This window comes from Nanorana parkeri, unplaced genomic scaffold (genome assembly GCF_000935625.1).
Source record: "Nanorana parkeri isolate BGI_ZX_2015 unplaced genomic scaffold, ASM93562v1 scaffold25, whole genome shotgun sequence".
NCBI classification, from domain to species: domain Eukaryota; kingdom Metazoa; phylum Chordata; class Amphibia; order Anura; family Dicroglossidae; genus Nanorana; species Nanorana parkeri.
Genome location: NW_017306293.1, coordinates 1753921 through 1765608, shown reverse-complemented (window position 1 = coordinate 1765608; position 11688 = coordinate 1753921). Strand labels below are relative to the sequence as shown.

The 11688-nt window shown below is 39.6% G+C and overlaps 1 protein-coding gene and 1 long non-coding RNA gene across 2 annotated transcripts in view; both read left to right on the top strand.

The window, feature by feature from the left end:
- The window catches only part of LOC108794475, an 18191-nt gene extending 13374 nt beyond the window's left edge, over window positions 1-4817 (top strand). The window contains exon 3 of the long non-coding RNA XR_001941713.1: window positions 4713-4817. This is a non-coding gene — a long non-coding RNA (uncharacterized LOC108794475). The remainder of the gene's footprint in view (window positions 1-4712) is intronic.
- The window catches only part of PLCB3 (phospholipase C beta 3), a 144221-nt gene that overhangs the window by 68837 nt on the left and 63696 nt on the right, over window positions 1-11688 (top strand). Inside the window, exon 2 of the mRNA XM_018564933.1 lies at window positions 11369-11446. Within this exon, the coding sequence (XP_018420435.1) occupies window positions 11369-11446 (78 nt within the window). The remainder of the gene's footprint in view (window positions 1-11368; window positions 11447-11688) is intronic.

Sequence of the window (11688 nt, the reverse complement as noted above, 5' to 3'; positions counted from 1 at the left end):
CTCTCTCTCTCTCTCTCTCTCTCTCTCTCTCTCTTGCTCTCTCTCTCTCTCTCTCTCTCCGTGGCTGTGGGCAGCTGTCAAAATACCCCACGAGTGCGAGCAGCTCGTTGGCAGCCGGCTCCTATAGTACGAACATTTTTCGGCCAGCTCCTTCGATCAGTTGATCGAAGGGTGCCGAAAGTGGCACACACTGTGCGAATTTCCGGCTTCTCAAAAAAACGGCTGAAATTCGTACAGTGTATGGGCACCTTTGCACATATTGAGTCTGGCTTCCTCTCCAATTAACCGATTAATCAAACTTAATAATTGGCTAACCGATTTTGAAAATAATCGTTAGCTGCAGCTCTACTTCCTCCTCTATGCTTCAGAAGTAGCTCATCATAACAGAAACATGAGAGCTACCAGTGTTGTAGAAGTTGAAACTCTGGGTTGTCAGTCTGATCTTAACTTCACATAGTGAGTTTCTGACCCAAAACAAGCATGTAAGTGCCTCGTGTCTTGACACCCGCCTAACATATCCTTTTTTCATTTTAGCAACTCACTAGACAAATAGAGACTGAGGGTAAAGTATGACAGCCACAGGAGATGCAATTTCAGAAATCCATTTTATGATTTCTTTTATGATTTCTTTGCAATTCTGTAATGTATTTAATGTAAAGGAGCAGTTGCTCATATATGAAGACACATTAATTAGGCCTCAAGCAGCCAGCAATTCTATCTGTAACAGAAGTACATTGTAGGAGGATACTTAATATATGACAACTGCAGTCATTAATCAGGGTGGCCTCCCTGGCTGTATTCCTTTCAAGACAAATATTATTTTAAGGACTGTTTGCTTTTGGATACCACTTCGTATATTTGTAATTCTTTGATCAGGAACACTTATGTTTTCATTGATATAATATAATTATCTTTTGCTGTGTGTCATAACAACTGAACATATGTGATTTTACAGTAAATATTGCAAATTATGAGTCTTCATCATTAAAACCAATGAGAGATTTTTTTTGACACATGTATGGAAGGTAGTACCGTAGTACAGAAGTGCAACTAACTGACCTATAGAAATGTCATTCGTCTATTGAGCAGTATGTTGGGAAACCCTTGGTTATATGACTATATATTGCTAGATTAAAATCCTCTTACAGCAGTATATTGCATTGAATGGCTTTCACTTTGACAACACAGACCATACATTTCTTGATTGGTAATGGTTAATTATAAATGCTTTACAAATATGTTGAATACCTTTTTTTGTCTTTGTAAACTTGAACAAGGAAGTTAAAGATTTTGTTCCACATGGTCCCTGTGTGTGTTATAAAGTAGCCACCACTCCACACTCACTCACTCCCGTGATGGACTACAATCTCACATTTAGATTACTGAATTGTATTGAGATTGTAGTTCATCACGGGAGTGAGCTTGGAGCGGTGTCTACCTTACAACCCACACAGGGATCATAGGGAACAAAAGTAGCCCCCCTCCAGAAGAAAGGACAGCATCAGCATGAATTCAGAGATGATTTGAGGATCTACAACCGAGTGGTGCCCAAATAGGCTACATTCTTGTTAATAATTGAGGTACTTAAATGTATTTTTAACCAAAACATCAGCTTGACACATGCAGGAAGGTGAAGGAAGAAAGGTTTAACTCCTGAGCTCTCACTTTAAGCTCTCATTCATTAGTTTGTTGGACACATTTTACAATTTTATTATGCTCTCTTTGTGTGAGATTCATCAAAGTAACAGTGTGGCTCTGTTCTCTGCATATGTCTCCTGTAAGTCCAGGGCAGCTTAATTGCATGCCCCCAGGGCACATATCCTGGCCACCATAGACTCACAGGAAGTGGGGTGAATGACACTTGGAGTCATTCAACCTGGACCGGTGGAAGACGTGGATTGCAGCGCTGGTGCATGTAGAGGGTGAGTACAGCTTTTGGATTTTTTTTTAAATTGAGGTGGGGAGGGATTTAAAATGTAAGGAAAATATGTTTATAGATGGTCCATATCCTATCTATGCCATAGGTGAGAATTGGAAGGTCTGGTTGTATGATGGCTGGAAATATAGCTAATATATGAGAAGGTTGAATATAGACTAGAATTCCACTTCAAACCTACATGGCTTCTAATTATGATCTTAATCATGTTTGGACAATACTGAAAATCTGGGCTCCAGACAATCATGTAAGCCATGTTGATCTGCTGGTGTATGAGAATCTAAAGAAGTTCTATCGTTTGCATTACTGCTTATGGCTGCGGTGGTGGAAGAGTTACGTGGTATTGTCCAGGTCTGTGCCTGGCTCCGGCAGGAGATGGTTGTCAGTGTGTTCTTTGCACTGAACTGCTGTGAATGGCAGGATGTTAATTAAATTACGGGATTATCTGCTGATGATCAGTACTCAAACTAATTGGATTAAGCCAGCACACATTACACTAACATGCAGAATCCTCAACCTTTTCTACCCACACACAGGGGATACTAATTACACAATTCTTTTTCTTCATCTTAAATACAATGTTATAAAGGTTATTGTCCCTCATCCTGATTTAACTGAAATGGTTTGATGATTGTAATGTTTTTGGACACCTTCAGATCGCAGAGGATAATCATATTATTGTGGTAGTGATTGATTTAGATTTTTCCGCCAACATCTGACAATTGTCAGTCTGTGGCAATCATGTTACACAAAGCTTAAAGTGAACCTGTGACAAGACTATGAATACTAAAGTATTAACATATCCCGCAGTAAACAGTAACGTATTCTGCAGTAAGAAATAAACAGCTTGGATGGGGGAAATCTCTCCTGTCGGCTATATCGCCAATGGCTGGCAGAATACCTGAACAGTGACTGCAGCTGATTGGATGCAGTCACTTTTCGGCCAATAGTTTTCCACCAGGTGCCTTCAACAGTCTCAGACTGTAAAGTCAGCTTTTCTCGAGCCTTATGGTGCTGGCATGCCATTCAATTGAGCAAGAAACAGCTGCAATTTGATTTGTAAGGCCAGCTTAAGTCTTTGTTGTGGTCGTTGAGTATTAATTACGCCACAGCTAGAGAGGTGTGTGAGGGCTTCTTTGAAAACTAATTTACTGCTTTGATTGGGTCAGGAGGGAGGGCAGTCACAGTTTGAGCGGGCTTGGGTGAACTCAGGGGAACGGAGTTTGCAGCAAGCCCTGGTACATCACAAATGGATAGTTAGCAGTGATTTGACAAAGGTTTCTTTATGCAGAAAATCTTTATTTGTTCTGTTCTAAGCAAATCTTGCAGATTAAGTGGTTGAAGTTTTTTGTAGTATATCTAAGCTCACAACTTTTTTATTTTCTTATTTTAATAGAGAGAGAGGAAGTGTGGAAACCAAAATCAGGTTTTTATTGCTGTCTGTGATTTATCCTTTAAATTCGTCCTGGTGACCATTGTCAACAGGACAGGAAGTGATGAATAAACAATGGCCACTTTATTAGGTTCAACTGTTTTAACACAAATTATCAACGGTTCAGGCTAGTGGAGGTGGTGTAATGGTGTGGAGGATATTTTCTTGGCACACTTTGGGCCCCTTAATACCAATTAAGCATCGCTTTCATTTCACAGCTTACCTGAGTATTGTTGTGGACCATGTCCGCTCTGCTCCGTGTGAACAGTGGGACGGGAGAGCTGCACTCGCAGTCTTCCCATCTCAGCTGTCACAGGAGAGTCAGCACAGTGCTGTGCTTCTCCTGTATTGGAGGTGACAGGTACAATAAAGAGAACCTGTCATCTCCAAATGCTATCACACAGGTTTATTAGCTCCTGTGTGATAACTTTAAAGTTAAATGGAAAAAAATTGATTTAAAGATAACAACATTTTTAAAAATAAGTAAAAAATAATAAGAAATAATAATTAAAATAAAAAAAATTGTCTGACCCTGGCGGTAGGGTATCAGGAAGGAGGAGATATGCTGCCGGCAATGTAACCAGGTGCCGCAATTCACCGGAAGGCTGTTGAGGTCCCCAAACTGCGCCTGTGTATATATGTGTGTGTGGTGTGTGTATATATATACATACATACATACACACACAATACTGGTAGGAGAATGGTGTCAAAAAGAGAAAATATCCACCAATTGACAGTTTTCTGGGCGAAAATACAATGTTGATGCCAGAGGAGAATGGGCAGACTGGTTCAAGCTGATAGAAAGGCAACAGTAACTTAAATAACCACTCATTACAACCAAGATATGCAGAAGAGCATTTCTGAACGCACAAAACGTTGAACTGTGGAGCAGCTGGACTATAGCAGCAGAAGACCACACCGGGTGCCACTCCTCCCAGCTAAGAACAGGAAAATGAGGCTCCAATTCACAAGGGCTCACCAAAATTAGACAATATAAAATAGGAAAAAATTTACCTGGTCCAATAAGTCTCGATTTCTGCTGCGACATTCAGATGGTCGGGTCAGAATTTGGCATAAATAACATGAAAGCATGGATCCATCCTGCCTTTTATCAACGGGTGAGGCTAGTGGAGGTGGTGTAATGGTTTGGAGGATATTTTCTTGGCACACTTTGGGCCCCTTAATACCAATTGAGCAGTGCTTACATTTCACAGCCTACCTGAGTCTTGTTGTGGACCATGTCCATTACTTTATGACTACAGTGTACCCATCTTCTGATGGCTACTTCCAGCAGGATAATGCACCATGTCACAAAGCTCACATCACCTCAAACTGGTTTCTTAGAGATGGTAATGAGTTTACTGTACTAAAATGGCCTCCACAATAACCAGATCTCAATCCAATGTAGCACCTTTTGGGATGTGGTGGAACGGGAGATTCGCATCATGGACGTGCCACCGACAAATGTGCAACAACTGTGTGATGCTATCAAGTTAATATGGACCAAACTCTCTAAGGAATGTTTCCAGCACCTTGTTGGATCTATGCCACGAAGAATTAGGGCAGTTTTGAAGACAAAAGGCGGTCCAACCCGGTACTAGCATAAAGTGGCCAGTGAGTGTATAACATTTTTTACAGTTGTAACTAAAACAGGAATAGAATGGGAGTCTTCTTCGTTATAAATATATTTATTAATTTTCACACAATAATCCACATTTCAGACATTTTACATAACTAACAAACATTTAACATTAAAACACATACATGATCTCATAAATACCAACATTAAGACAATGACCTAACATAACGTTAATTTAATCCCTTCTGACCTCCATGTTTTTCCCACTAGTCGTAGCCCAGTCTATGTCTGTAGTGCTTATTTCGTATTATGTCACATTACGTGGGGTGCACAGAATATTGGGCTTGTAAAGCAGAAAATAACGATTGGCACTAAATCACTGAATCATAAAATTAAAATTAAATGTAATAGGTAGTTAAATACAAAAGCAAACTAATATATCACTTACATTAAGAGGAAAATGGAAAGGTTAGCACTATACAGAATGGGAGTCTTCTAATGGGGACCCCTGTAACAGTGACGCATTCTAAAACTCTATTCTATCCTATTCCAAAAAAAGAAAGATTTTGGCTTTGAATTACTCTAACTTTGTCTTTGGATTATTTTTATTTAAAATGTTTACACATAAAATAATGTGTGTAAAAGTTACAACAGTAAACTTCACAGTAGCCAAGCTTCACATCTCATTAGTTATCTTTTCTGTAGCAGAACGTTTTAATTGGTCTTGTTGCTGTATATTTTGTATAGCTTTTAGTTTAAAGTATCTAAGCAACAAGACTTACTTATAGTATGTACAAGAAGCAGTAGCATAGGAATTAAGCTGTTTTACCTCTTTGGCTTTCTCTGGCGGATTTGATTGATTTATTTCCTAGCTGGCTCAGAGTGCAACTTGTAGCCCTAGATGAACCTTGTTGATATCTCCTCCTCCTTGACATGCCCTCTATATTTACAAGTATTTTATGGCAATTTCCCTTATGTCGGTTTAAGGAAATTTCTGTTGCCACGGCTCCTATTCCTTTTTTTTGTTGTTTTTGTTTTGGAGAAGTCATTTGTCAGAATATTTGTTGGCTCTGTTTATATCAAATAATTTCAGCTACTATGTACAGAAGTCTATGAGGAAATAACAACGCTGAATAAATAAGGAAGACTTATCTACTACCCAATCTGCTCTAACTCTTTCACTGAAACTTTATGTAAGCTTTTTCTTAATGACTTCCTGATTGGCATTTTTTTTTTCAGTTTTGGAGGTTCAGGCTGAACTATGATTGAAAACCCAACTGCAGTAGGGAACTGTTAGGATTTCTGTCAGCAACTGACATAGCTCCCAACTGTCCCTTATTTGGAGGGAATATCTCTCTTTTGGAACCAAATCCCTCTGTCCCTTTTATCTGCCTTTTCAACCTAATGTTTAGATCTCTATAAAATAGATGATTTACCTATCAAAAGTGTTATACTGTGTGAATCTAGTCAGGGGCTAGACACAGTCACCCAGGTCTTCTACGGAGTGCCCCAGGTTTTCTTGAAATATGGAGATGATGCATTTTATGCATTGTCCAATGTATAATTTATGTACTTTCTGATTGATCTATTATCGATCTATTTAGATTTCTTTTTTTTTTGTAAGCAATGCTAATACATTTGATTCAGCCATGTTATCATAAGGTGACATTACAATTTTTAGACTAATTAATTTCTTTTCAGTTAAAAATAAATATTATTTTAAAGCTGACCATACATTATACAATCTGCTTTAGATCTACCATCAACTATGTAGTGCAAGGGTCAGCCTCATTGATACAAATTGAATGGATTGTTTAGGTTTGTCCTCATTGCATAGTTTTGGCAAATCTAAAATGGGATTGTCAATTGTATGGCCATCTTCAAAAAAAAGTCGATGTAGTCATGTTCTATGGCTGGTTAGACACCACAACACCCCTATTATTTGAATTATTTTGACACTTGACACCTGTAATTAGAATCATCTCCATTTTGTTCTATTGGACATTTGCCAACAATCACTGTGTGATTTTTCTTTCCACATCACGAGAAAACAGGCCCGGAAACCCTAACGTATATATTTCTCCATGTCTAAAGGACTTTTACCAGGAAAAGCATAAAATGAGTATTAAGTTATCCATATAGCAAGCGACTGTGGAAGTAAACAAATTATATTGGAGCCAGAGACATAAACTGGAGCAACAAATTACAGGCTGCAGTCTGCTCATGTGAAACGTGTTGTATGCTGGATTGCACTGCTGGATGATGTCTCTGAACATTAGCCAACACCCCCCTTTTTATTTGTTTGGGTAGGGAAGATAGGCAACCCTTTTAATTGATCTAGTTTGTATTACATTTGTGTTTTTTATTTTCCACTTACTGAAACACATCTGGCGCTGTAAAATGTTACTGTCTTTGATACATTGGCATTCATCTAGCAGATCTTAGAGATGGTGGAAATCTGTGAAAACCTCTGGAAAGTGTCTCTGTCATTTGGGATTCCATAGTTGCCTTTATCCTGAATCCATTGGATTCTGTTGGACAAGTTAACTCATTACTGTAAGATCGTCAAAATTGTCTCTGCTTTGGGAATGTTTGTCTGTCTTTTAGCTGTCATTCTCCCTATAGCTTAACTTGCTGGAGACATACTTCCTTCTTTGCAGTGTGGTTAACACTTTGGTGCTTGAGGTTTAACAACAGTCACAACATGGTATGAGCCCCCCTTCCTCCTATGTTAGGTTTATTTTGCTTACAGCTTGCTGTTCTAAATCTATGGCTGTCCCAGGTAATCTCTGTGAATACACACTGCTTCCTCTGTACTGACCAGGGCAGTAAACTTTCTTCCCCATAGGAAACAGTTAAGCTCTTTAGCTTGCAAGAAACAATTTGACCTGCTTCTTGCAATTAATTGTAAGATAAACTGGCAATGCAAGTCTGGCAGGAAATATTTTGTTATAAATGCAGGTTAAGGCTTGTAGAGCAGGAGACACAGAAGACAAAAAACTAGTCTTGGGAGACATACATGAAAAACAAAGCATTAGAGAGATGGAAGTAAAACATGAGAGTGAAATGGATTATAGTGCTCTCTTACCAATGGTTAATTTGGCTGAGAGAGTCCTGAGACATGTAACATTCTCATAGAGATGCATCTCATAGAGACCAAGGGCAACAGGCAGCAGACTTTATGAAGGTACTTGGGAGTGACAGTCCAGGTCTTAAAGCAAGTTTAAACTGACTTTGGTATCCATCTTAGCGTATGTATAGGCATTGCCCCTACAGCTCAACCTTCCCCACCCCCCTTGTTTATTGGAGGACACAGCTATGCTTTAGATAATCACTTATTGGGTATTGTGCCACCTGAAGAAGTAGAATGTTATGTGCAACTAAAAAACAAACTAAACTAAAAAACACCCCCTGTTGGTGGCCAAAACCATAAACACTGTGGAACAAGCTCTGTTAGGAGTTAGGAAATAGAAATGTCCCCATATAAATCCTAGTTCCTTGGGTTTTACTTCAAGCCAGTGGCCGGCTAGGTGAAAGGCCCAATAATATAGATTGTAGTCTCCCCAGATTCAGCCATCAAGTGCATTCAGTTCCTTGCCCCATGTGGATTGGACTTCAACTGCTCTGGCCAGGGCAGCCTGTGGAGATTTACTCCTAGGCACTCATATGACTGATTAGTCTTGGACTGTCCTGTCACAGTGCCCCTCCCATGGTAGCAGCACCCTGACTGTGACAGTTGCCACCCTGCTCCTCCTCCCTCTTGTGTGTGCTGTGGAAGGCTATGCTTACTCCCCATGTCCCTTGGGGGAATTTTGTCTGCTGTTACTACCCTTATGGTAACTGAGGAGGAGCCCACGGACCCAAAACTCAGTATATAGCGGTTCTATTGCCCGCTATATGCTAACAGTTCAGAGCCAGCTTTGTCCGCCCCCTCCCCGTTGCTTCAGTCAGCGCTGGAACAATGGAGGGTGGGGGAATCCCTGCAGGGAGCAGTCAGTGACAGTCACCGCTCTCTGCTGGGAGAGGATTGGGAACTCATCGATCGGCGGTATGTGTTCGCTGAGTTCCCAATCAATAGAGCCGACCTGCGATAGCTTCAGTGTCACAGGTCGGCTTGAATTATAGGGATGAGGGTATTTCACTCACCGCATAATTCTCCTTTAAGTCAGTTAAGGATACACTTAAGTTCAGAGATTTTCATGCCCTGTCATCCAATATGCATCCCCTTCTTTTAAAGATTCTACAGACAGAAATGGCGAAAAATTTCACTAAATCATTGTACATGGTCATGGGTTGCTTACTGTGTCTGATTTTCGCATCTGTGCTACTTTCTCAAACCTTAACAGAATGGGCACAACTCTTTTATACAAGTGTCTGACGGAGGAGCAAAATTCACATTTTTATGTGAGTTTGGCAGAGCAGCTGGTACAGGCCTTGAAGTAGGTTTGCAATGTGGCACTGGACTCAAGATCCTTGATCTCTAGCCTGTCTGCTTCGACTGTGGTCAAACACAGGTTGCTATGGCTGAAGCATTGTTCAGCTGACCAAACACTTTAGAAGGCTCTGCTATTCACAGGGGATCAGCTTTTCGGTTTGACACTGGATGAAATCGCCAAGAGCCACAGAAGAAGAAAGAGTGCCATCTTGCATCAGCTCAGGAATGCCAAGGATTCTTGTTGCAAATCTGGGCCTACATTTTCTTTTTTTTCTGTTCGTGAGGAAATTCAGACAAGCCCTCTATATCTGCAGGGGATAAGCTTTGTAATGTTTGTGGTCTATTATATAACCTGTGTTTTGGACAAATGGGTTCCCAAATTGGTAGCCTTGGGTTTGAGTTTTTCAAGTTTCTTCCCCCCCGACCCCCCGCACAAGTTTTTTTTTTCCTACAATCCACGCCTTTTTCCCTAGCGGTTACTGGATTTATGTCTGGAGCAGGTGGTGGTGATTACAGTTCTGACTGCTGAAAGGTTCAGAGGTTTCTTCTCAAACCTTTTCACAATGCCCAACAAGGGCCAAGCGACCTTAATCTAGTATTGGCAGGGTTGCATAATCTACCTTTCGAGGAGATTCCTTTACTAAATCTCTGTCAGAAAGTGGCATTCTTAGTAGTCATTCTGTGTTAGTACAATAGAACTTCATAGTCATTTTCTACTGAATTGCTAACTGGCTCATTTTTCATTTTTGTAGTTCAATCACTCAGCATGCTTGGGTTCTAGCATTGTTTGTCAACAACAAGATCGCTAATAGCAGTCACTCTTCATTCTCGTCTATGAGCTACAAATCACTTAACTTAGCTAAAAGATTGCTGAATGAGAGTGATTTGTAGCAGAGCCCACCAACCCAATGCTTTTGCACTAGTTTAGCTTGTAGCAGCAACAAATTGCTTCTTAAGAAAAAATCACTAGCAAGTAGCGACTCAAGTAATTAAATTGCTAGCTACAAATTGGTGTTAATTGCTGGTAGTAGCGATTTGTAGTAGCAATTAATCTCTGTTACAAAATCACCTGTATGCCATCAACCTAAGAATAACATTTGTGCTTTATATGTAACATTAATAAATTTGTGTGTATCTCGTTAATATTTTATTTGTTATGAAATTCAGCCTTCGGATAAATGGCACAACATATTTTGGCCATAATTAAATAATATAAACAATTCGTAATCCCTTATTTGCCAACAGGTTTAATCAAAGTATTAGACTTTACATTCACTATATGTTTTGGTTTTACTTTCTAAAGTAAAGTGTTCTGTAATATGAATTAAATACTTTCAATGTAAATCATATCTGACAATTTCACATTTCACCTTAGGCTGTGCCCTCCTCGCAGCAAACCTGTTCCAATCAATATATTAAATAAATATGCTACAAACCACTCAAGTACCGTTATTAGCAGGGAACTGTCACTAACTGCTGAGCTGTTGAATATACATAAATGTTTGTGGGTCGGTGCCACCATCAAAAACTCCCAAAGAAGGAGGTAGAGGGAGAAGAAAGCTGTCAGTGGGTAGAACCCCTCAAGAGGGACATGACCGTAGAGAGGACTGAGTGGCAATGTTATGCTATAATGGAGCAGCTGCAGGAAAGGGTCAGAAATGTACTTTAAAACTTTGCAGAATCCAGAGCACCCAACATTTTTACTCAACAATGCGGCAACCTCCCACTCAGCACAAAGCTGCTCTTTAAGTGACAGGGTTTTTTTTAGGCTAATTCTCTTGTGGCGCAAAGCTGCACCAATTACCTGTTTTAGCTTCTTATTTGATTTGAACTTCCTATAGTGTCTTAGATAAATCACTGAATACTTGTATATAGTTGGCTGTGATAAGTCATGATTTATTTTAACATTTGACGCTTAATTTTTACGATAGATGAAGACCTGCAGGATACAATGACTCCTAATAAGCATTTCTTTATGTCTTCCAGGAAAATGGCGGCAAGTCTTTGGTTACTCTTCGCGTGGATAGCATGGGATTTTATCTCTACTGGACGTGCCCAAACATGGTGAGGATTAGTGGTTTCTGTAGGACACTTGGGGGGGAACGCATATTAAAACAGAATAAATATTATAAATAAAGGAAAAATAAAAGAAACATAGAGAACTAGAAGCTTGTAAGAGTCTTTAAAGGCCACAAACATTTATTTCACTAATGCAACTTAAAAGGTGAAACTAATATATGAGATAGACTCATTACATGCAAAGCAAGATAATTCAAGCCGTGATTTGTCATAATTGTGATGATTAT